At 39.4% G+C, this 25,121-nt stretch overlaps 1 protein-coding gene across 6 annotated transcripts in view; it reads right to left on the reverse strand.

The window, feature by feature from the left end:
- Positions 1–2,173: 2,173 nt before the first annotated feature.
- The window catches only part of gcgra (glucagon receptor a), a 98,780-nt gene continuing 75,832 nt past the window's right edge, over positions 2,174–25,121 (reverse strand). For 2 of the 6 annotated variants that reach the window (XM_057860643.1, XM_057860640.1), the window contains 10 exons: positions 25,009–25,116; positions 24,839–24,930; positions 22,743–22,932; positions 22,507–22,666; positions 22,132–22,192; positions 19,878–19,947; positions 13,469–13,557; positions 13,257–13,401; positions 12,646–12,687; positions 2,174–8,207 (listed from right to left, as the gene is read on the reverse strand). In XM_057860643.1, the coding sequence (XP_057716626.1) occupies positions 7,917–8,207; positions 12,646–12,687; positions 13,257–13,401; positions 13,469–13,557; positions 19,878–19,947; positions 22,132–22,192; positions 22,507–22,666; positions 22,743–22,932; positions 24,839–24,930; positions 25,009–25,116 (1,248 nt within the window). In that variant the 3' untranslated portion in view covers positions 2,174–7,916. The other 4 variants (XM_057860639.1, XM_057860644.1, XM_057860642.1 and 1 more) reach the window with 4 other exon arrangements.

A 25,121-nucleotide genomic window follows, 5' to 3' on the forward strand; every position in this document is an offset into this window, starting at 1 on the left:
TTACCTTTTAACCAAAATAAATCAACAAATAAGCCGCACAGGACTATAAGCCGTGGGATTCAAAATTAGGGAAAAACATAGCCGCTTATAGCCCCAAAACTACAGTATTCATCTTTTTTCCCACATCATTCACACTGCTGGTCAAAAGTATTTGCACCCCTGCAATTCTTTCAGATAATGCTTAATTTCTCCCAGAAAATGATTGCAATTACAAATGCTTTGGTAGTAATATCTTCATTGATTCTGCTTGCAATGAAAAAATGAAAAGAAAAAAAAAAGTGAATGGAAATTTTTTTTAATCATTATCATTTTAAACAAAACTCCAAAAATGGGGTGGACAAAAGTATTGGCACTCTTTGAAAAATCATGAGATGCTTCTCTAATTTGTGTAATTAACAGCACCTGTTACTTACCTGTGCCACATAACAGGTGGTGGCAATAACTAAATAACACTCGCAAACAGTTAAAATGGATTAAAGTTGACTCAACCTCTGTCCTTGTGTGTACCACACTGAGCATGGAGAAAAGAAAGAAGACCAAAGAACTGTCTGAGGACTTCAGAAGCAAAATTGTGAGGAAGCATGGGCAACCTTAAGGCTACACATCCATCTCCAAAGACCTGAATGTTCCTGTATCTACCATGCGTAGTGTAATCAATAAGTGTAAAGCCCATGGCACTGTGGCTAACCTCCCTAGATGTGGACGGAAAAGAAAAATTGACAAGAGATTTCAACGAAAGATTGTACGGACGGTGGATAAAGAACCTCGACTAACATCCAAACAAGTTCAAGCTGTCCTGCAGTCCGAGGGTACAACAGTGTCAGCCCATACTATCTGTTGGTGTCTGAGGGAAAAGGAACTCTATGATAGGATACCCAAGAAGACCCCACTTCTGACCCAAAGACATAATAAAGCCAGGCTGGAGTTTGCCAAAACTTACTTGAGAATGCCAAAAACGTTTTGGAAGAATGTTCTGTGGTCAGATGAGACAAAAGTAGAGCTTTTTAGGAAAAGGCATCAACATAGAGGTTACTGGAAAAAAGGCCTTCAAAGAAAAGAACACGGTCCCCACAGTCAAACATGGCGGAAGTTCCCTAATGTTTTGGGGTTGCTTTGCTGCCTCTGGCACTGGACTGCTTGACCGTGTGCATGGCATTATGAAGTCTGAAGACTACCAACAAATTTTGCAGCATAATGTAGGGCCCATTGTGAGAAAGCTGGGTCTCCCTTAGAGGACATGGGTCTTCAGCAGGACAATGACCCAAAACACATTTCAAAAAGCACTAGAAAATTGTTTGAGAGAAAGCACTGGAGACTTCTAAAGGGGCCAGCAATGAGTCCACACCTGAATCCCATAGAACACCTGTGGAGAGACCTGAAAATGGCAGTTTGGAGAAGGCACCCTTCAAATCTCAGAGACCTGGAGCAGTTGGCTATAGAAGATTGATCTACAATGCCAGCAGAGCATTGTAAGAAACTCATTGATAGATACCGGAAGCGGTTGTTCGCAGTTATTTTATCTGAAGGTTGTGTTACCAAGTATAAGGCTGAGGTGCCAATACTTTTGTCAGGCTAATTTTTGGAATTTTGTGTAAAATGAAAACGATCTTTTTTTTTCATTCTCTTTTGTGTTTCTTTTTCATGCAAGCAAAACAAATGAAGATATTACTACAAAAGCATTTGTAATTGCAATCATTTTCTGGGAGAAATTGAGCATTATCTGACAGAATTGCAGGGGTGCCAGTACTTTTGGCCAGCAGTGTACAAATTCTACAAAAATGTAGTTTGAATGGAAAATATGAGCATTTTAGCATTGGTAGGTGATTACACCAACTCCCTGAATGATATTCGTCATCTTTAGCAACAACAAGCTTGAGCTTCAGGCTGATGAGTTTAGTCATTTTGCTGCTTCCGCTTGAACTGTGTGCTGTGCACTCTAGCATTGATGGTATTTATTCGCTAAGTGAGATGTGAATCACTTTTACTTGATTGAATTTGATGGGTTTTTAGCCATAGCTTGCTTAAATACACCTGAGTGGGTTTCATCATAATTGTTGTACTAGATGGGGGTTGATAATGCAGCTAATAGGGCGTTACATAATACAGTAATTAGCTGATTAATGTTAAAGATGAGTGTATTACAGTAAAACGAAACAACGCTGCTCTCCCAAAATGATTTGACACTGCAATTTTATTCTTCCACCATCTTGGACACAATATACACATACAGTATAATGAGCAACTGTTTACACCTGAGCACTCACACCAAATATACTGTACACTTTGAAGAGAAACACATTTTGGAGAATACATTCAAATAGAAAAAGGTGAAGTGACCCAACAACAACAACAACAACATTCAGGTCACAGCTTATTGATCTGCAATAAAAGGATACATGGACCCCACTGACGCTATATATACATATATTTATATTTTATGACTCAATAGTGCACAACATAACAAAACGGAACACAGTGCTTCCATGCAGCAGCACCACTGTGTCAATATACTGGATCGTACGGTAACCCCTCCCCCCCCTTTTTTTAAAAAAATTTTTATATTTATCTTAAATCATAGGTTTCATAATGTATTGACATGACACGTTCCCCATTCACTGTGTCACACCTTCCCGAAGTGGGCCGTCCAACACTCCGCTTCATTTATTGGCAATCGGTCACATACAGCGATCTAACGCCGGATTTAGGTTGAAAAAACACGAAAACTGTACTGCATACAAACAGGAAGGATTGTCTCAGGAGTTATTTGTTCGAACATTCAAGGTAATTATTATATTTTTCGTACCATGCTTGCATTTTGAAACATTGTGAAAAAAATCAGTGGGAGAAATTAACCGCTACAGCATTGGCATTATACTTCGCATATTTTACGTAAAATAAATGCTACCTGCACGTTTTTTTTTTTTCCTTTTAACCAAGAATTGACTCTTTTACGTCCACATCTACAGTATAAAGAATTCAGGGATTTAAGCATTTATTTACAAACATTTTCAACGGAAAAAGCTTTTTGTTTATGTATGGCGGCCGCTAGTTTCCTTACTGACTAGCCTTGTAGTTCGCAATATTTACGAAAAATAAATGCTACCTGCACGTTTTTTTTTTGTTGTTTTTTTTGCTTTTAACCAAGAACCAAGACTGATTTACGTCCATATCTATAACAGCTTCAGGGATTTAAGCATTTATTCACAAGAATTTGTTTACATATGGCGGCTGCTAATTTCCTTACTGACAAGCCTCATAGTTCGCAATATTTACGTAAAATAAACGCTACCTGCACGTTTTTTTTTTTTTTGCTTTTAACCAAGAGCCGAGACTGTTGTACGTCCATATCTGTAAAGAATTCAGGGGTTTAAGAATTCATTCACAAGAATTTTCAACGGAAAAAGCTCTTTGTTTACATATGGCGGCCGTTAATTTCCTTACTTACTAGCCTCATAGTTCGCAATATTTACGTAAACTAAATGCTACCTTCAAGGTTTTTTTCGGTTTTTAACCAAGAACCGAGACTGTTTTACGTCCATATCTATAAAGAATTCAGGGATTTAAGCATTTATTCACAAGAATTCTCAACGGAAAAAGCTCTTTGTTTACATATGGCGGCCGCTAATTGTCTTACTGACTAGCCTCATAGTTCGCAATACTTACGTAAAATAAATGCTACCTGCACGTTTTTTGCTTTTAACCAAAAATTGAGACTGTTTTGCGTTCATAACTTCATATCTATAAAGAATTATCGGATTTAAGCATTTATTCAGAAGAATTTTCAATGGAAAAAGCTCTTTGTCTGTGTTTCCACTCGGCTTTGATGGAGATAGGCCCCCTATGAATCTGCCCCGCGCCCGGTGTCCTGTCAATACATTATGAAGTCTATGCTTAAATACTGTTTTCATTCTTCTTTTTTGGACAAATTTACACAGTGTCAATATAATTCCATTGCCACCATCTAGTGGTCAACTGAAAAAACACTGAATTTGTCCACATTAGCAAGCTACTTAACTCATTGACCGCAGTAGACATTTAATTCATTTGAACTGGGAGTGGTTGTCAGTAAATGATCACTGCTTACTCTCAAGTTAAGTGAATTGGACGTCCATTGCCATCAATGGCACTGAAACAAATGTCTATTCCCTAAATATGATGATAAACAGGCTTTGCATTGTTTTGTTTTGGACGTGTGATGTAAAATAGGGGTGTGACAAATCTGTTTAGATATCAAAGAGGTGTAAAAAGGCTCAGTGTTGGCAGGACTCGCACACTCTTTGCAATATTTTGACAACATTGTCGCACCCCTTTTTACGCCCCCCCCCCCCTTTTGTGTAATTAAAAAAATAGCTAACAAAGACATCACGCGTAATTATACAAAGAGGAGTTGAACTATATCCCTTCATGTATGTATCTTTTCAATACGGGGTGCTCCAATCTGTTGGATAGTTGAAAATGGCTAAAATAGCTTCAAAAGTAGGTTACAACAATACTTTGATTTTCTGATAAGTGTGATTATAGACAGATTTAGCGCCAACTTTAGGTTGTTTAAGGGGACACATCAGTCACGGTTTTTCAAATTCCAAGTGCGTTTTGAGGATGTTTGTCCAGAGTTAGGAGGGTCCACACAAAGATGGCGCACCTTCACCTCCAGACACAGCATAAAAAAGAATACACCAACTTTGATAGTTTTATGATAGTATTTCTGATTCTGAAGTTTACTAATGAATTTATTTCAATATTCTAAAAGACTTTGAGCACCCCCTCTCTCCCATAGGCAAGCTTTAAAAAGTCTTTTTATAGCCTATAATGAAATTGCGTTTCATTACGAGATGGTGTGTATGCAGCTAATGAAGTGGTGAATGCACTGCATGATAAATTATTACACAACACTGTGCATATAGTCATACACGGAAAACAAAATGTACCAAAAAGATTTTTGTTTTGTTTCTTGAGCTTTTTGTTCCAAAGCGTCACCAACCCCTTAGGAGCAAATGGCAAGGTGCTTGTTGTGTTGCAACCCTTGTGACATGAGCAAGTTCTGCTTAAGTCCTTTATGGCAACAACTTGCCCGCAGACGCAGAGTCACGGCGTGTCAGCAAAATCTGCGCGACAGCCTGAACTTTGCGCAAAAGCACCTTTTAACACGCCGCGTTGATTTTCGTGACGCTGTATAATTTGTGCATTTGCACTCTTTACTCGAATATGCACAACTAGGGAAATAATAGAAAAAGTATTGAGACACACTTTTTTGTTAATAAATAATCTATCACTCAAAAGTTGGGGTGGACATTCATTCATTTTCTTTAGACTCTTCAGGGAGGCATTTATTTTTTTAAAGGGTATGGTCATAGCGCACCCCTTATCAAGATCACTGCCATTGACGGAAAAAGACATCCAATCCATTTCAACTGAGAGGGTCTGGCATAAAATGAATCCATGTATTATTCGTTCAATCAATTTTCACAAGCAAAATAAACCAGTAACGTTAGCTATTTACAGTTTTCATTTCATGTTATGAAATGAACTCACTTGAAGTTGCTTTGATGTTTAAATTTCAATCTGATGCTTGTATTTAAAAAAAATATATTTGAAAGACAGGCTTGGAGCAATATTTTATCAATTTTCATTTATAATATTGCAAAAGTTGTCATTTTGTCAATAAAAGCTAGTTAGCGTGGGCAGAAACATCTTTCACATGAAGGTCATTTGTAATAGGTGTTTAGCCAAGGGCGTAGGTTTGGTCTCAACATTGGTAAGCGCAAGGCTACATTTCTCACAAATATGCTGATGTGTATCCTACCTAAAAATGAAAAAATATAAATTTTTATTTTAATGGAAGAAAGCTATTTTATAGAACATGATCCAGCCCTCTTTTCTTCTAAACCAGGCTGTTTACAAGAAGAAAAGCAGCAGCATGTGTTTTTTTTTTTTTTGACTGTCAACACTTTCCTGTGAAACACAATGACCGCTCTCTAAGTAGCTTCTCACATTTTGCTGTTCTATAGTTTCCAGCAGAGTTCACTACATTTCTCAATTTCATTAACTTTAACAATAGAAAACACATACAGGACGACAATTCTCTCTAAGCAGCTTCCGACTCAAGTTTTGCAGGTTAGCAAGTTAATGTTATGCTAACTGATGCAGGTTGGACTTACTACAGGAGAATTAGTAGCGTGTTCCCCATCTCCATAACACTGACGTCTTTTTACACTGATTACAGTGGCTGTTTCAACTTCTGTCCCAATTTTTTTTTCTAATATCTCTTCTCTTCGAAGGGGGCAGAGGAAGCGGCAATTTGACGTGTATTTCTGTCGGGGTTGTGTGAGGGTGTGTGTGTATGGGGGAATTTAGTCCTCAGCCAATCAAACATGCGTTTGAGGGGACAAAATGGACCGGCACATCCAGCAAGTGAAAAGGGGTCAATGCAAGTCCCAACATAATGAAAATAGTTCACTTAATAATGGTAGGGTCAATTCTACCTTGACAACATATGGGAAGACTAAATTACCAATATACAGTGGTATGAAAAAGTATCTGAACCTTTTGGAATTTCTCACATTTCTGCGTAAAATCACCATCAAATGTGATCTGAGCTTTGTCAAAACCACACAGATGAAAATACAGTGTCTGCTTTAACTAAAACCACCTAAACATTTATAGGTTTTCATATTTTAATGAGGATAGCATGCAAACAATGACAGACGGGGGAAAAATAAGTGAACCCTCACTACCACCCTAACTGGATTAATTGTATAATGCAAACAAGGTTGCTTAAAAGTTGGTGGGGACAATTTGAGCATCCTGAAAAGTTGGTAGTGTTATGTCCCTGCCGTCCCTATGCAAACCTACGCCCTTGTGTTTAGCGCATTTGATGTGCGATTCATTTGACTCATGAATGTTTACAGAAAACTGAGATAATACAGGTATGTCAACTAATGTTTTTTCCTGATCAGCATAAATCCCTGTTTAATCGGCACTAAACTGTTTTGAATTGTCCCAAGAAAGCAACTCGGACACTAACACGCAACAATGACTTCTTAAAAACTGTTTTGTGCCAATCCCAATTCGAATGGATTGGACATCTGTGTGGCAGTCAGATTTAGCAACAGAAGCACTTTGAAGGCTGCAGAAGCAATTATGCGTTATTTATACTTCATCCCATAGCCTCCCTTGACCTCTTTGCTGGGGGGTGTTCCACATGTAAACCAGGAATGACCTGGCCAGAGCAGTTGCCACTTTCCCATGAACGCGGTGCGCTTGCTAATGTCACTAGAGCAAAATCAGCACAATGTATATTTTTTAGGTTAAAACAACCTATTGTGAATTCACATTTCTCAATAAATAATGAATTGGAATGATAAAATTCTTAACATAGCTTGGCTTAACTTGCTGGTGTTTGATAGGATTTTCTTTATCCTTTTAACATTGACTGCCATTGACAGTGACAGGCGTCCATTCCATTTTGACTGGGAGAATCTGACAGCGATCATTCCCTGCCAGCCCCTTACTCAATATGGATTGAGCGTCTATCGCTGCCAATGGCAGTGAAGGAGCGAATATTAGCGTGTGATTAAATTTGATCCAAAGAATTTGGCTCATACTGTACGTACCCTAGTTAGATGATGCAATGAGTGAAAACATAATCGCTACACTACGTACGTTTTGGCGGCCACGTTGAATGTTTTTATACCATACCAAGCGTCTTCTGCACAAGACTAAGTGCCATCTAGATTGTTTTGTGTTCATTTACACAAACGTAAGCAGAGGCTCATATGAAGTCTTTTTTTTTTCAATAGCTGTGTGAGGTCTCAACGTTGTATTATTTTTAAATGGCTCGTCTTGCCGCACCGCACGTTGCCCGTTCCTCAACTGCCAGCTCATCCCAGCCACAGTCTTCGCTGTTCAGCTTCAAGTCAGTGGTTGCTCTCGGCGTTCTCGTTTTTGGCCTTGTCAAGAAGGCTCACATCCTCCACTGGTTGGGTTCCAAGCGGACCCGCCGCCTTGCCGTTGGCCACCAGGGCGTGCCACTCCTCGGGGCCGCAGACGGGCATCGATTGCTCGTGCTGGGGCAGCCGCTGGGAAACGTGGTTGAGCAGACTGGCCGTCTTGGTGTTGGGCGTGTTGCTGTACGTATGGCGGTATTCCTCCTCGATGTTTCGACCCAGCTTCCAGCGCTTCCACTTTTTCAGGACCTCCGACTGAACCTGCATACAAATACGTTACAAGGTTTATTCCTGAATTAGAGGACATTTTAAGTCAAACACATCAAACTTACTATTTTATTACTTTACTATTTTACTTGTTGTGGGAATTTAGTCCCCCTGGCCAAAGCTGCACGGAAACGGCGGCAGCCAAACAGAAATGGTGCTCCGCTGTTTACTGCCCCCGCGAGCCAAACCGGGAGGAAGCAAAACTCTCCGCGTTCTCTTCTTATTTTAACCCTTTGTACTCACTCCATGTTTCAAAAGTTTGAAGAAGACTCACTGAAAGCAGGTTGGCAATTTATTCGTTGACAATGGTCAAAAAACAAGGCAAAAACAGACGACGGAGGGACAATTCTGGATCCAAAACAAGGCTACATAGAAAATGTTTCCGAGCAGCAAATCTGTCTTATCTCAGTGTCCAGTGTTTTTTTAAGTCCGTGGTGTAGTGGGCCGGCCGAAGGTGTGTCTGGGCGTTGCTTTGGGATCATGCCGGTTTCGGGCTGTTTAGGTTTGTGCGTGGATGGGATGTGGTTGTCACAGCGACCGACGCTGGTCTTGACGTCACAAGCGGCTGCTATCAACTTTGTTATCCGGGCTGGTGGTACTTGTTTTAGGACAAAGCGCACTGGTCTTTGTCCTTGTTCGTTTGTCGGAAGAACTGATTGCCAGAGTTGGTGCTTCAATCTCTCTCGTGGCGCACACGTTGGGCTTCTGTGATAAGATGGCGTTGTGTATCTATTCTGTTTCTTTAAACTATGGTGTGCTATTTATTTTACATTAGGTGTGTTAGAGTAGTGCAGTCCTACAGTGAAAATGAGAAATGATACTATTCCCTGATTGATTATATTACGTGTGTTCGAGTAATGCAAACAGTTAGACGGTGCCTACGAGAAACGGTACCATTTTTCCTTTTCCCCCCTGAGGCTAAATCTAAAAAAAGAGAAGAGAAAATAAGGCCTGAAAATATTTAAATAACGCCAAATAAGTTTGGGATACTCCCTAAAATGCCATTTTCTTTGTCCTACCCTCTAATGACCAGGGGTGAAAGTGGGCCAGAACGATCAGGAACGCAGTTCCGGTATAAGATTAAGGGCCAGAATGCAGTTTCGGTATAAGATTCAGGGCCGGACTGCTTTAGCGGTACACGGTGCTTTAAATCCGAAAATATTACAGCAACTGCCAAAACACTATGTAAAAAAAAAATAAAAATTTTAAATGCTAAGCTGCCACACATGCATTTCATCTCCAAGAAGAAAACAATCGACCAACATCAGATTTACATACAAAAATGTTAACAACAAGCATAATAAAGTGCTTGTGTAGTGTAATCCGTTTCCACCGATATTTATCATTTATTTTATTCCATGGACGGCATGGAGGTTTCCCCAGCTGCTACAGTTATCCGAGTCTGACGAAGATGAGTCACATCAATGTGCCAATGCACGCAGCAAAGCAAAACGCCTGGGCTCATTTATCCGTTCAATTGGCTGACATACTGACATGTGATCAGCAGAGATAGCTCTGATTGGTTCAAATGTGCATGTTTTCTGGAAAAGATTTAAAAAAAAAAAAAAAAAAAGTTGAATTGATGCGACAAAAAAAGGGCAAAGCAACAGAACATGGATAAAATCTTTAAGAGCAAGGAAAGAGTTGAGGAGGCTTATTTATCATATTTAGTTTTATTTGCTCTGATGGGGAGGTGCAGAACATCTTAGATGTCAGTGTGCACTTTGGATTTATATTCATTTATGTTAGGCTACTTATTCATTTCCTTATGATTTAAAAAAGTCGATGTTGGCGTGACGAAACCCTATATTTATTATTTTTTTAAAAAAGTAAAAGTTTACATTAACTTCAATTTTAATATACATCCTATGTTTTTAAGTAGTTAAAATTGAGATTTAGCATTTAGTATGTGATGAAATGAGGGAAAATAAAAATTAGGAGATGGAGGTTGGGGTTATTGCTGTTTTTGTTAACTTTTACTTTGCGAATCATTGAAAAAATACAATTCTGAATGAAAATTAGTTTTTGTATGTGCTATTGAAATAACTGTGCCAAAACATTTTTATTTGCATTTCAGTAGTTTTAGGAGGTTTGATCCTCTCCCCACAAAAATGATAATAAATAAATAAATACACAAAATTTCTGGCTCAGTGGCAACCATCACGTCGGGGAGTTCCGGCAAGAAATTTTAGCCACTTTCACCCCTGCTAATGACCAGACTGAATCTCAAATAAAACAATTAAAATTACGTTTTAATTTGAAAGTGTGCGACCATTTGTTTAGATAAATATACACTAATATTTCAAATATCTATTATTCATTGGACATTGGATGTACTGTATGTCCCACAACATTCAGGAAACTTGACATAAAGAATGGGTAGAGCAAATTTATCTCTTCTCTGTTTTTCACATTTTTATAATGTAATTAGGCTTGTTTGTATGTCTTACTGTACCTCACGTAAACTCTGTGATATCAATGATCAGAATAAGATATTTTTTTCATGTATTTACATAAATAAGTTAGTCAGCAGCAGCAGCAGCTACAATGGTATGAAAAAGTATCCGAACCTTTTGGAATTTCTCACATTTCTGCATAAAATCACCATCAAATGTGATCTGATTTTGTCAAAATCACACAGATGAAAAAATAGTGTCTGATTTAACTAAAATCACCCAAACATTTATAGGTTTACGTATTTTAATGAGGATAGTATGCAAACAATGACAGAAGGGGGGATAAGTAAGTGAACCATCACATTTGATGTTTTGTGGTCCCCCATTTGGCAGCAATAACTTCAACCAGATGCTTCCTGTAGCTGCTGATTGGTCTGGCACATCGATCAGGACTAATCTTGGCCCATTCTTCTCGACAAAACTGCTGTAGTTCAGTCAGATTCCAGGGATGTCTGGCATGAATTGCTGTCTTTAGGTCATGCCAGAGCATCTTAATGGGGTTCAAGTCTGGACTTTGACTTGGCCACTCCAGAACGTGTATTTTGTTCTCCTGAAACCATTCTGAAGTTGATTTACTTCTGTGTTTTGGATCATTGTCTTGTTGCAGCATCCATCCTCTTTTTAGCTTCAACTGTCTGACAGACGGCCTCAGGTTTTCCTGCAAAACATCCTGATAAACTTTTGAATTAATTCCTCCATTAATCATTGCAAGTTGTCCAGGCCCCGAGATATCAAAACAGCCCCAAATCTTGATGTTTCCTCCACCATGCTTCACGGTGGGGATGAGGTGTTGATGTTGGTGAGCTGTTCCATTTTCCCTCCACACATGACGTTGTGTGTTACTCCCAAACAATTTAACTTTGGTTTCATCAGTCCACAAAATATTTTGCCAAAACTTCTGTGGAGTGTCCAAGTGCCTTTTTGCGAACATTAAACGAGCAACAATGTTTTTTTTTTTTAGATAGCAGTGGTTTCCTCCGTGGAGTCCTCCCATGAACATCATTTTTGCCCATTGTTTTACATATAGCTTATGTGTGCGCAGAGATATTGGACTGTTCCAGTGATTTCCGTAAGTCTTTAGCAGACACTCTAGGGTTCTTTTTTACCTCTCTGAGTATTCTACCTGAGTATCTTTGGTGGACGGTCACTCCTTGGGAGAGAAGCAACAATGCCTAACGCTCTCCATTTGAGGACAACTTCACTGACTGTTGATTAATGAACATCCAGACCTTTAGAGATTGTTTTCCTTACCCAGCTTTATACAAATCAACAATCCTTGATCGCAGGTCTTCAGACAGCCCTTTTGACCGAGCCATGATGCACGTCAGACAATGCTTCTCATCAAGACATTTCTTACCAGGTGTGTGTTTTATAGTGGGCAGCACATCTTTAAACCACTCATCGGTGATTAGGCACACACCAGACTTAAAATGTTTGGTAAAAATTGGTTTCAATTGCTCTTTAAGTCTCCTTAGGCAGAGGGTCCACTTACTTATTTTCTCCCCTTTCTGTCATCGTTTGCATGCTGTCTTCCTTAAAATATGAAAACCTATAAATGTTTGGGTGGCTTTAGTTAAAGCAGACACAGTATTTTCATCTGTGTGATATTGACAACGATCAGATCACATTTGATGGTGATTTTATGCAGAAATGTGAGAAATTCCAAATGGTTCAGATACTTTTTCATACCACTGTAGCTAGCTTCTACTCCTAAGAGAAAGCTTGCATTAGTACGGATTCTTAACACTGTGTCCATGATTATATAAAGTATTGTACACAAAAAATAAATAATGTAACAAAAAAAATGTACCATTGATAGCTGTGTTAATCAAGCTCTTTGAGAATTTATAATAATAATAACAAGCCTGTTAATGATGAATATGTAGCAGAAAATTTGAAAAGTGAATTTTTTTTAAGCCCAAATGATCTCCAATATTTGAATGACCCAAAAAGTGAGCAAGCCAGAGGCGACTCACCTCTTTATTGACGAAGCAGTACAAGATGGCCACCAGGAGACCCTAAGGAGATAAAGTGGACACCTTTTCAATGATTGACTTTGCGATTCTGTCTCAAGTCTCTTCTCGCTGTCTGTGACTCCCAGATTATTAAACAATGCCTTCTTTCCTTCCCGCTTTGCTGTGAGCTCCACATCTTTGCCCTGTTGGCCATACGGTCAATGGTAATATGACAGCGTGACACAGCCAGTTAGCAGCACACGATGTTCATATAATCCTCCCTGACAGGCTGAGTCACCACTGAAAGCGGTACTCTGACGGGACTGAGAGCTTAAAGTGAGAATAGAAATTGATGTTTTACATTTGAATGACTGAGATGGCGGCAGTTCAATCCAACCAAGACTTGGCAAATCTTTTCGTGTTCCATTTGGGTCTTAACCCTCGGAATTTATGGCCCTTGAAATGCCTTGGAAATGTCATAAATCAGTATCTGCCAGCGAATGTTTCATATTCCTTGACTAATTTCCTTATTTTAATTTGAGAATTTTTTCCATTTAACGGGGTGAATTTCATCATAAAAACTAAATTGCTGCCATTGATGGTGACTGACATATAATCCGTTTGAACCATACCTGGAAGGAGGAGAAGAAAAGGTCAATGACCAGCTTAGTGAGCCGCAGCCCGATGGTAGTTTCAGTGGCTTCATCCGTTACATAAATGAAGACCACCTGATGGATGCCCAGCAGAGGGATAAGGGTGAGAGTCGACTTGGCCAACCTGTGACACACCGGGACACCGTCAGGGGCCACATTTCCCAAAATTCTCCATTGTGATTTTCACTGACCTGAATTTGTAATCCGTGTATCTCATTTGATGGGCTCTCAATTTGGACACGAGAATTTTGATGATGTGGATGAAGATCAGGAAGTTGATCTGTATGAACGAGAGATTTTATTAAAGGGATCCACGGATAGAAAGACTTGTAGTTCTTAAAAAAATAAACGTTATAATGAGTTAAAATAATTTGATATTGAAACCCCTCTTGATCTTTTCGTTTTTATACAATTTGTAAAATTAGTTTTACTAGGAGGTCGCTGTTGTTGTTGACGTCGCAGGGTGAAGACGTTACATGGTTATGCTGCTGGGCTTCCAGAGTATGACTCTAGGGCACAGGTGTCAAACCGATTCCAGAAAGGGCCAAGTGGTTGCTGGATTTTGTTCCAACCGATACCGTGCAGAGAGTTTAACCAATGAACTTCCTACTGAAACAAGCAGTACCTGACAAACTTTAACTGATTACACATGTAAAAGATCTGATTGGTAAAAAGGTGTCCTCTTCATTGGTTGGAAAGCAAACCTGCACCCACTTGGCCTTTTCTGGAATCGGTTTGACACCAGTGCTCTAGGGACATAAACATGTCATCTGTTCAACCCAATTTGAACTCGAGAGAAACATTAATGAGCATGACCGCACTGTCATCATTTCACAAAACGAGCAGCAAAAGCAAAATGAACAGGAAAGACGGGATGAGACAAGACGACAGTAGAAAAAAAAAAAGTGTTCTTCCAAAATGTGCTTTACCGGCGAAACGTCCTAAAAGAGGTGAATATGACACCCAAGTACTGCCGTGCGCTTCCTGCTTGTTTTGTTTAGATGCATACAGACAGAACATACTAAACATGCCTTATGAAAATACTTAAACATAGTAGTAACAAATAAGGGTGGTTTAAATATGCTACGTGACTAATGTAGTCAACCGATTCACAATCTGCTTTAAGCTACCACAAAAAGAAAACAAAGAAACACATGCAAAAAGTATTTTGAGGCAATGAAAAGGTAATAAAAGACTCAGTAAAAGCACAAATAGTAAGTACTCGCCGCTTTCAACCGATGAGCGCATGTGTTGGACATCTCGCCGTGTTGAAGGAATTTTAGGAAAACAGTACATAGACTTCATAATGTACTGACGGGACACGGACGCAGGGCTGATTCATAGGGGGCCTATCTCTGTCAAAGCTGGCCGAGTAGAAACACAGACGAAGAGCTTTTTCCGTTGAAAATTATTGTGAATAAATGCTTAAATCCCTGTATACTTTATCAACATGGACGTAAAACAGTCTTGATTCTTGGTTAAAAGCAAAAAAATGTGCAGTTAGCATTTATTTTACGTAAATATTCCGAACTATGATGCTAGTCAGTAAGCAAATTAGTGGCCAACAAATGCAAACAAAGAGCTTTTTCCGTTTGAAATTCCTGTGAATAAATGCTTAAATCCCTGAATTCTTTATAGATATGGACGTAAAACAGTATCGATTCTTGGTTAAAAGCAAAAAAATGGGCCATTAGCAGTTATTTTACGTAAATATTGGGAAGTATAATGCCAATGCTGTAGCGGCTAATTTCTTCCATTGATTTTTTTCACAAAGTTTCAAAATGCATGCATGGTACGAAAAATTAAAAATGACCTTGAATCCTCGAACAAATCACACCTGAGACAATCCTTCCTGTTTGTATGCAGTATAGCTTTCGTACTTTTTCAACCTAAATCTGGCGTTAGATCGCTGCATGTGACCGACTGCTAATAAATGAAGCCGAGTGTGGGACGGCCCCTTACGGGAAGGCAGTGAATGGCGAATATGTCACGCCAATACATTATGAAGTCTATGCCTGGTACTACTCGTCGAGAGACAGTGACAATCTACGTCATCACCCCGAGCGTCCATTGCAGGTATAAAAACATGGCGCCCTCCACAGGTCAAAACATGTACTAAATATTATAGATTTTTAAATCAATGGCAATATTTTATGTGTTTCTCGTAACATATTTTAGTAAAAGAGAACAATTGTGGCTTATTACAGCTTCCAAGTCTTTAAGTCCGAGGTTCCTTTTAAGGAAATTCAATAAAAAATAGCACAAGACAATCTCGCGTTCAGAGTGGAACATTGGCGAATTCCTCGTCCATTTTCCATATACAGTATATTTAAAAGAGATAATTTATGGTTATGGTCATACACTATTAACCCCACAATGGGGAAATTCATTTTTTTTCTGTTACCACCTGTCCAAGAAACATAATGACAGTGACATACAGTCTGCTGGGTCACAATCAGCTTTCACTTATCAGCGCCCCAATTTCTTAGATAGAAAAGGGGGGAAAAAAGAGGGCGACTGAGGGAAAATAAACCTTACATTTTTTATGAAATTGAAAAAAAAAAGGTTTTTTCATGACCATAATAATTATCTCAGTCAAACAGAATAATTTCTTCATGGTGGAAAATGTCCTCATCTATTTTGCATGTATATAATACGAGAAAGGTTATGGCTATGGTCATACTGTATTAATCCCACAATTGGGAAATTCATATTTCATTTACAACCCACCCAAGAAACATAAAGTAAGCCTGTTGCGTCAGTATCAAATTTCCTTATCAACACCCTCATTCTTTAGATGGAAAAGGGAAAACATTAGGTTACACAGGGAAATTCTTTTCTTTTGTAATCTGTTCAAGAAACATAATGACAATGACACACAGCTTGCTGGGTCACCATCAGCTATCACTATGAGCGTCCCGATTCCTTAGATGGTAAAGAGCAAAAAAGAAGGGAGGAAAAAAAAAAGTTTTCCTGACTTATCATGAATATATGAAATTATTATCATAATTTCTGTGGTCATGAGGGAATTTTCTCATTTATATAACGACATTCTTGTGAATATGCAAAACTTGTCAATTAATTCGGGGTATTAGTTTCAACTGCAGGTTCTCCATTGAAACGCATAGCAACGACATCATTGTCATGTAAGAGGCTTAAGGATGAAGTGGCATTTCCAGAAACAGCGTGCATCCTCTAATGGAAATCACTTGTGATGTGACCTTTTTCACTGTGCCAAGTAAATTGTTACCTACTCAAATCATTAGCATTAACACATTAGCAGCACTCTGGAGTTACAGTTTGTTGAGTTGAAACAATAATTGTTTATTTCACATCAACAGGCCAAAAAGTTTCAGTGTATTCCCATTGATAATGCGGGAAAAAAAAGGAATTATGGGTTGGCATTGTAACACAAAGTTGGGGTCTTCATTTCCTGGTCAGTGGATCAAGGATGATTTTTTTCCCCCATCACTGACGTGCAGCTTGAGCACAATTAAAATGTGATAAATTAGAAAAGGCTAAAACGGGAACCAGGCCCGTTGGTCCCGGGGACAACGCAAACACAGGAATTCCTGCGCGGTCCAGCCCACTTAACCAGACGATTCATGTGTGGAAAATAGTGGAATGTGTGTGTGCGTGTGTGTGTGTATGAGACAGACCTGACATGAGAGTTGTGACAAATTGGACTTATGTAAACGCTAACAAATGACCTTTGAGGAGTAAATAAGAGCAGAGGTGTGGTCGGAGTCTGGTTTGGATGTGCGATTTCAAGGATTTTTCAGATGATTTTATACTCAAAATGTTTGAAATGCACTCGAGTGTTTGGACATTCATCAAAAGGTAATAAAAAAATTATGTGAGAAAAGGTATAGATTTTTCCAAATACAGTGCGGCAAATAAGTATTTAGTCAACCACTAATTGTGCAAGTTCTCCCACTTGAAAATATTAGAGAGGCCTGTAATTGTCAACATGGGTAAACCTCAACCATGAGAGACAGAATGTGGAAAAAAGAACCCAGATACTGTAATCACATTGTTTGATTTTTAAAGAATTTATTTGCAAATCATGGTGGAAAATAAGTATTTGTTCAATACCAAAAATTCATCTCAATACTTTGTTATGTACCCTTTGTTGGCAATAATGGAGGCCAAACATTTTCTGTAACTCTTCACAAGCTTTTCACACACTGTTGCTGGTATTTTGGCCCATTCCTCCATGCAGATCTCCTCTAGAGCAGTGATGTTTTGGGGCTGTTGTTGGGCAACACGGACTTTCAACTCCCCCCACAGATTTTCTATGGGGTTGTGATCTGGAGACTGGCGAGGCCACTCCAGGACCTTGAAATGCTTCTTATGAAGCCACTCCTTTGTTGCCCTGGCTGTGTGTTTGGGATCATTGTCATGCTGAAAGACCCAGCCACGTCTCATCTTCAATCCCCTTGCTGTTGGAAGGAGATTTTCTCTCCATACATGGCCCCATTCATTCTTTCCTTTACACAGATCAGTCGTCCTGGTCCCTTTGCAGAAAAACAGCCCCAAAGCATGATGTTTCCACCCTCATGCTTCACAGTGGGTATGGTGTTCTTCGGATAAAATTCAGTATTCTTTCTCCTCCAAACACGAAAACCTGTGTTTCTACCAAAATGTTCTATTTTGGTTTCATCTGACCATAACACATTCTCCCAGTCCTCTTCTGTATCATCCAAATGCTCTCTAGCGAACCGCAGACAGGCCTGGACGTGTACTGACTTCAGCAGAGGGACACGTCTGGCAGTGCAGGATTTGAGACCCTGGCGGCGCATTGTGTTACTGATAGTAGCCTTTGTTACTGTGGTCCCAGCTCTCTGTAGGTCATTCACTAGGTCCCCCCGTGTGGTTCTGGGATTTTTGTTCACCGCATGGAGCCCCAGATCAAGGGAGATTATCAGTGGTCCTGTATGTCTTCCATTTTGTAATAATTGCTCCCACAGTTGATTTCTTTACACCAAGCGTTTTACCTATTGCAGATTCAGTCTTCCCAGCCTGGTGCAGGTCTACAATTTTGTCTCTGGTGTCCTTCGACAGCTCTTTGGTCTTAGTGGAGTTTGGAGTGTGACTGACTGAGGTTGTGGACAGGTGTCTTTTATACCGATAATGAGTTAAAACAGGTGCCATTAATACAGGTAACGGAGTGGAGCCTCATTAGACCTCGTTAGACTTCGTTAGAAGAAGTTGGACCTCTTTGACAGCCAGAAATCTTGCTTGTTTGTAGGTACCAGATACTTATTTTCCACTTTAATTTGGAAATAAATTCTTTAAAAATCAAACAATGTGATTTTCTGTTTTTTTCCCCACATTCTGTCTCTCATGGTTGAGGTTTACCCATGTTGACAATTACAGGCCTCTCTAATCTTTTCAAATAGGAGAACTTGCACAATTGGTGGTTGACTAAATACTTATTTGCCCCACTGTAAATAAGAAGTACATGTGTCTTACAAATATTTAAAGAAAAATGCAACTCACATTTAAATAATATCATATTCATTAATATTAAATCAAAGACATAAAACCAAGGAAATAATAACTATACCTCATAAAATAAATAAGTAATAAAATTATTAATATAAATAAATGATTATTAAAGGGAACCTCGGACTTAAAGACTTGTAGGCTTAAAAAAAAGCCACAATTGTTCTCTTTTATTAAAATATGTTATTGGAAACACATATTATTGCCATTAAGTTACAAATCTATAATATTTAGTACATGTTTTGACTTGCGGACGACCATAGACTTCACTATCTAACCCTGATAATGGAGTCTACGGGAGGGCGCCATGTTTTAAGCGACCGATGCACGCTGGGGGTGATGACGCAGTTGGGCTGGACTCGGAGAGAAGCTGTGCTAGCTAGCAAGCGAAGCTAGTATGACGACTGGCATGATTTTGTCACATTCTGCTGCTGGTCAGATTGTTTTGTTACAGAGCTGTGGGATGAGTTCCCAACGTCGTACCTGCATCCAATTCCAGTCCTGTGGTCTCCGTGCTCGTCTGTCGCACGGGAAATGCGGGTTTGAATCCCGCTGGAGACCAACATTTAGTTGCTTTTGCAGCTCGTTTTGTGGAATATCGACAGTGTTGTACTGCTCATCACTATTCCGCTCTGGTTCAAATTGGAAGAGCAGAACCGACGACATGTTTATGTAGCTAAAGCAATGCCGTTCAGTGACGTCACCCCCCCAGAGTGCACTGCGTCATCAACAACAATGGCGACCTACTTGTTAAACTAATCTTACAAATTCTATTAAAACGAAAATACAAAAATTAACAACCTCACATACAAGATAATGTTGAAAATGTCCTAAAATGTCCATTTTTGGACATTCATCATGAACAAACGAACAACAAAGTAATGAACTGTTTTACATTTTGGGGGGGCTAAATAAAAAAGTGAATGTTACAAAATAAAATGTAAATATTAAATAATATTAGCATGTTATTAAGAGTCAATGTCAGCAAAATCACTAAACAAATAAGTATCAAAATAATTCTTGATTAGTTTATTTATCATAATAGTCTTTCTTTTAACCGTTTAAAACACAGGAAGTGCAAAACAATATTACCACAACTGCCACCAATATGGGGGAGCGTATAATCCACCAGTAGCTCATGTTTATATTCTGGCCCCAGCACCTGTAAAACAACCACAGCATTATCAACAGTTTTACCTTCAAGCCGCTTGCGTAACACTCCGACTGTTAACATGAAATATTAATGAGCCGTGATCTGCCGGTGACGTCTCCCAAACAGTCCTTTGAGATAATTGCCATATTTGGCTCCTCATAACAGAACGACTGCGTGGGCACACTAATGAGGTGTTAGATTTAGTGTCAACATTGACTTGGTTTGGAAGTCAAACAATCTGCCAGCATTTCAGTTTATGCAGACAACGCTGCTGTTTACCACTCAAACTTCATATTGAATTTTCTCTATAACCGGTGTCACACAGTCATGTGAAAAAGTTAGGACACCCCATTAAATATTCAGTTCTTTATTAAGAAATGTTCACATATTAATGTCTGATTTGTTTTTCTTTATCTCTGGAAAATAACGTGATTTAATTGCAGGTAAAAAACAAAAATTAACTTTGTTTTACTCATTTAAACAAATATATCAACAAAAATGCATATTCTAACTGAGGAAAAAGTTAATACACCCTACCACCGAATAGCTAGTGTTACCACCTTTGGTTGAAATAACTTCAGTGAGACGCTTTGTAGCCATCTACTAGTCTTTGACATCGGTCTGAAGAAAGTTTGCCTAACTCCACAATGCAGAATAGTTTTAGCTGTGAGCTGTTTGAGGGGTTTCTTGCATGTACAGCCCGTTTCAAGTCACGCCACAGCATCTCAATGGGATTAACATCTGGGCTTGGCTCGGCCATTCCAGGACTCATTTCTTCCTTTTCAGCCAGTCCATGGTGGATTTACTGGTATGTTTTGGGTCATTGTCATGTTGCAGGGTCCACGTTCGCTTCAACTTTAATTTTTTTCACATATAATCTCACATGTTCCTAAAGCACCCTCTGATACATGATGGAATTCATGGTGGATTCTATGATGGTGAGCTGGCCAGGTCCTGCTGCAGCAAAGCATCCCCAAACCATTACACTTCCACCTCCATGATTCACAGTTGGTATGAGGTTCTTTCCCTGGAATGCTGTATTGGCTTTACCCCAAACATGTCCTCTGTTCTGGTGTCCAAATAATTCAATTTTAGATTCATCTGTCAAAAGGACATTATTCCAGAACTCCTGGTCTTTGGCTACATTCACTCTGGCAAACTTCACTCTGGCTTTCAAGTTCTTCTTGGAGAGCAAAGGTTTCCTCCTTGCACACCTCCCATGAAAGTTAAACTTGTGAAATCTCTTTCTGATTGTCAAGGCATGCACTTTCACATCAACAGTTGCAAAAGCCTGCTGTAGCTCCCGTGATGACAATTTAGGATGTCTGGAGACTTCTTTTAGCATCTTGCGGTCTGCTCTCGGGGTGAACTTGCTCGGATGGCAAGACCTGGACATGTTGGCAGTTGTTTTGAATGTCTTCCACTTGTAGACTATTTTCCGGACAGTGGAATGGCTGATTTTATATTCTTTTGCGATCTTTTGAAATCCCTTACCAGACTCATAAGGGTCTACAATCTGCAATCTTCTTTCTGAAGGCCTCAGACAGTTCCTTTGATCGCACCATGGTGTTTTCTCTCACTTGAACAATCAGTCACCGTTGAAAGTATTCCGCTTTGGGAAGTGGGGCAAACTTTCTTAAAACCGATGTCAAAGACTGGTAGATGGCTACAAAAAGTCTCACTGAAGTTATTTCAGCCAAAGGGGGGGTAACACTAGAAATTAGGTGGTAGGGTGTGCTAACTTTTTCCTGAGTTAGAATATGCATTTTTGTGGATATAAATGGTTTAATGAGTAAGACACTGTTAATTTTTGTTGTTTATGTTCCTGCAAATAAATCATTCTTTTCCAGAGATAAAGAAAAACAAGATCAGACATTGATATGTGAACATTTCTTAATAAAGAACTGAATATTTAATTGGGTGTCCTAATTTTTTCACATGATTGTATATATTCTGTACTTATTCACTTCTGCTACTGTTATATTATTCACGTCACTTATTGGCTGCCATTGATATTGCAGTCAGTGGCAGTGAATGAATTAAGAGACTTTAGGTTGGCAGTAAGTGATCATGTTTTAGTGCATTTCATTCAAATGAATTGACCGCCAATGGCAGCTAACCAGTTAAGACTGAATATGTCCCGATAATAGTGTCTAATTAGCAAAGCAAAGTGAAAACAATGTGGAAACTCACTCGTGATTCTCGTAGAGGTATTTCGCAATCACCCAGGGAACAAGGAATAATAACGGTGTGCCTGAAAAACAAAATGTTGACGATATTATTCTTGTTGTCATCATAGTCAGAAATACTGCAAAATAAGCAGGAAGTGACCCAAAATGAACAGGAAATGACAAAAATATCAACAAGAGGGTACACGTAAATGTCCCCAGATCGATAGGAAGTGACCCAAGATCAACAGAGAGTGACTTGGAAATGGTCCAAAAGCAATAGGAAGTAACCCACAGGAACTCACTGACCAGCAGACCAAAACATGCCTGCGCAATTTTTCCAGAAATTGCATTTCATAGTAATATCAATATTACTTTCAGCGGCACAGTTTTGGCTCACCCCAGCCGATGCACAAGTAGATCTGGAAGTAGTTCCTCTCTGTAAACACGGTGATGACAAGCAGGTTGTGGAGGTAGATGCCCTCAACCAGGAGCCAGTAGCTGTTGGCCAAGATGCTGTACTGCATCATCACCGCTGCGACGCGACAGCTGACAGTAATCTGAGGGGCCGAGTTACAGTAGTTCAACTACTGATTAAAATGAAAAAAATGGGAGTTTTCTAGGTTGTCCACTCACCTCATTGTCAACTAGCAAGTCCACGGGTGACAGAGAGGCCCGGGAGAACCCTTGCTCTTGGTCCCAACTCAAGTCCTGGGATGTGATGTTGGCCTCCATCAGGGCGTCTTTAATAAGAATAGACAATGCTCGCAGGATGAAGGACGCAAACAGGTTCATGTGGATGTTGTTTCTCATGCAGTGCAGCTTCCTGTTGGAGGATAGCTCACGTCATTGTGATTATTCTGCTTTTGACGTGATGAGTTTTCTCTTTTACCTGAAAAATATAAGAATGCTTAGGGCCAATACCAGAGCCACCAATGACAAGGAATATCCCACTGTGTACATGATCCGAATGTGCCCATAGTACTGCTGCAAAAGCAGGAAAAAGAAAGTTAGTTTTGAAGACAATATTTTCTATTTTGCCTCCCTTTTTTGGTTTTATTTGAATGAAAACTTAATAAATTAACCCATTTAACTCAATAGCTACCATTGACGGCTCTGGAAGTCCAATCCATTTTTTACTGGGAGCTCTGGCAGTGATCATTCTACTACTAATGTTCTAGACTTCAACTACAGTGGTATAAAAAAGTATCTGAACCTTTTGGAATTTCCCACATTTCTGCATAAAATCACCATCAAATGTGAGCTGATCTTTGTCAAAATCATACAGATGAAAAAACAGTCTCCTTTAACTAAAGCCGCCCAAACATTTATAGGTTTTCATATTTTAATGAGGATAGTATGCAAAAAAATGACAGAAGGGGGGAAAATAAGTACGAAAGTGAACCATCATATTTAATATTTTGTGCACCCCCCCTTTGGCAGCAATAAGGTCAGGCCACGGCATCTCAATGGGGTCAAATTTGGACTTTGACTTGGCCACTCCAGAACGTGTATTTTGTTCTTCTGAAACCATTCTGAAGTTGATTTACTTCTGTGTTCTGGATCATTGTCTTTTTGCAGCATCCATCCTCTTTTTAGCTTCAACTGTCTGACAGACGGCCTTAGGTTTTCCTGCAAACATCCTGATAAATTTTTGAATTCATTCTTCCATTAATGATTGCAAGTTGTCCAGGCCCTGAGGCAGCAAAACAGCCCCAAATCATGATGCTCCCTCCAACATGCTCCAACATGAGGTTCTGATGTTCGTGAGCTGTTCCATTTTCCCTCCACAAATGACGTTGTGTGTTACTCCTACACAATTCAACTTTGGTTTCATTAGTCCACAAAATATTTTGCCAAAATATCTGTGGGGTGTCCAAGTGCCTTTTTGCGAACATTAAACGAACAACAATGTTTTTTTAGACAGCAGTGGCTTCCTCCATGAACATCATTCTTGGTCATAGTTTTACATATAGTTGATGTGTGCACAGATATATTGGACTGTGCCAGTGATTTCTGTAAGTCTTTAGCAGACACTCTAGGGTTCTTTTTTACCTCTCTGAGTATTCTGCGCTGAACTCTTGGCGTCGTCTTTGGTGGACGGCCACTCCTTGGAAAGAGAAGCAACAGTGCCTAACTCTCTTCATTTGTAGACAACTTTTCTGACTGTCGATTGATGAACATGACTTTTAGAAATGGTTTTGTAACCTGTTTCAGCTTTACACAAATCAACAATCCTTGATCGCAGCTCTTTTGACCGAGCCATGTGGCACATCAGACAATGCTTCTCATCAAGATAATTCTTACCAGGTGTGTGTTTTATAGTGGGCAGGGCAGCTTTAAACCACTCATCAGTGATTGGGCACACACCTGACTTAAATTGTTTGTTAAAAATTGGTTTCAATTGCTCTTTAAGTCTCCTTAGGCAGAGGGGTCACTTAATTATTTCCCCCCCTTCTGTCATTGTTTGCATGCTATCCTCATTAAAATATGAAAAACTATAAAATGTTTGGATGGTTTTAGTTAAAGCAGACATTGTTTTTTCATCTGTGTGATTTTGACAAAGATCAGATCACATTTGATGGTGATATTACGCAGAAATGTGAGAAATTCCAAAAGGTTCAGATACTTTTTCATACCACTGTACGTAACTAACTTCATTTAACTCATTGGAAACCACTGACGGCCATAGATGTCTTGTCCATTTACCGCCAATGGTTATGGCACCTTACCTGACTGGGCCCGCTGGAGTCACACTCGCTGGTGTTCTTAGTAAGCCACTGGCCATTAGCATCACAGTCTTGGTACACCAGTCCATGCTGAACTAAATTTCCAAAACACATACACCAAAAATTACTCTACGTCACATTAACTCAAGTTATCACACCAGCATTACTCCTACCTTTATGGTACCACGGCAGAAACCACGGACACGACACGCTGACTGTCGTGTTGGGCAGTCCGTCGGGCCAACAGGCGTACTTGTCGAATGTTCTGTTGCACACAAGCACTGTA

Source organism: Corythoichthys intestinalis, chromosome 16 (genome assembly GCF_030265065.1).
Source record: "Corythoichthys intestinalis isolate RoL2023-P3 chromosome 16, ASM3026506v1, whole genome shotgun sequence".
Classification (NCBI taxonomy): domain Eukaryota; kingdom Metazoa; phylum Chordata; class Actinopteri; order Syngnathiformes; family Syngnathidae; genus Corythoichthys; species Corythoichthys intestinalis.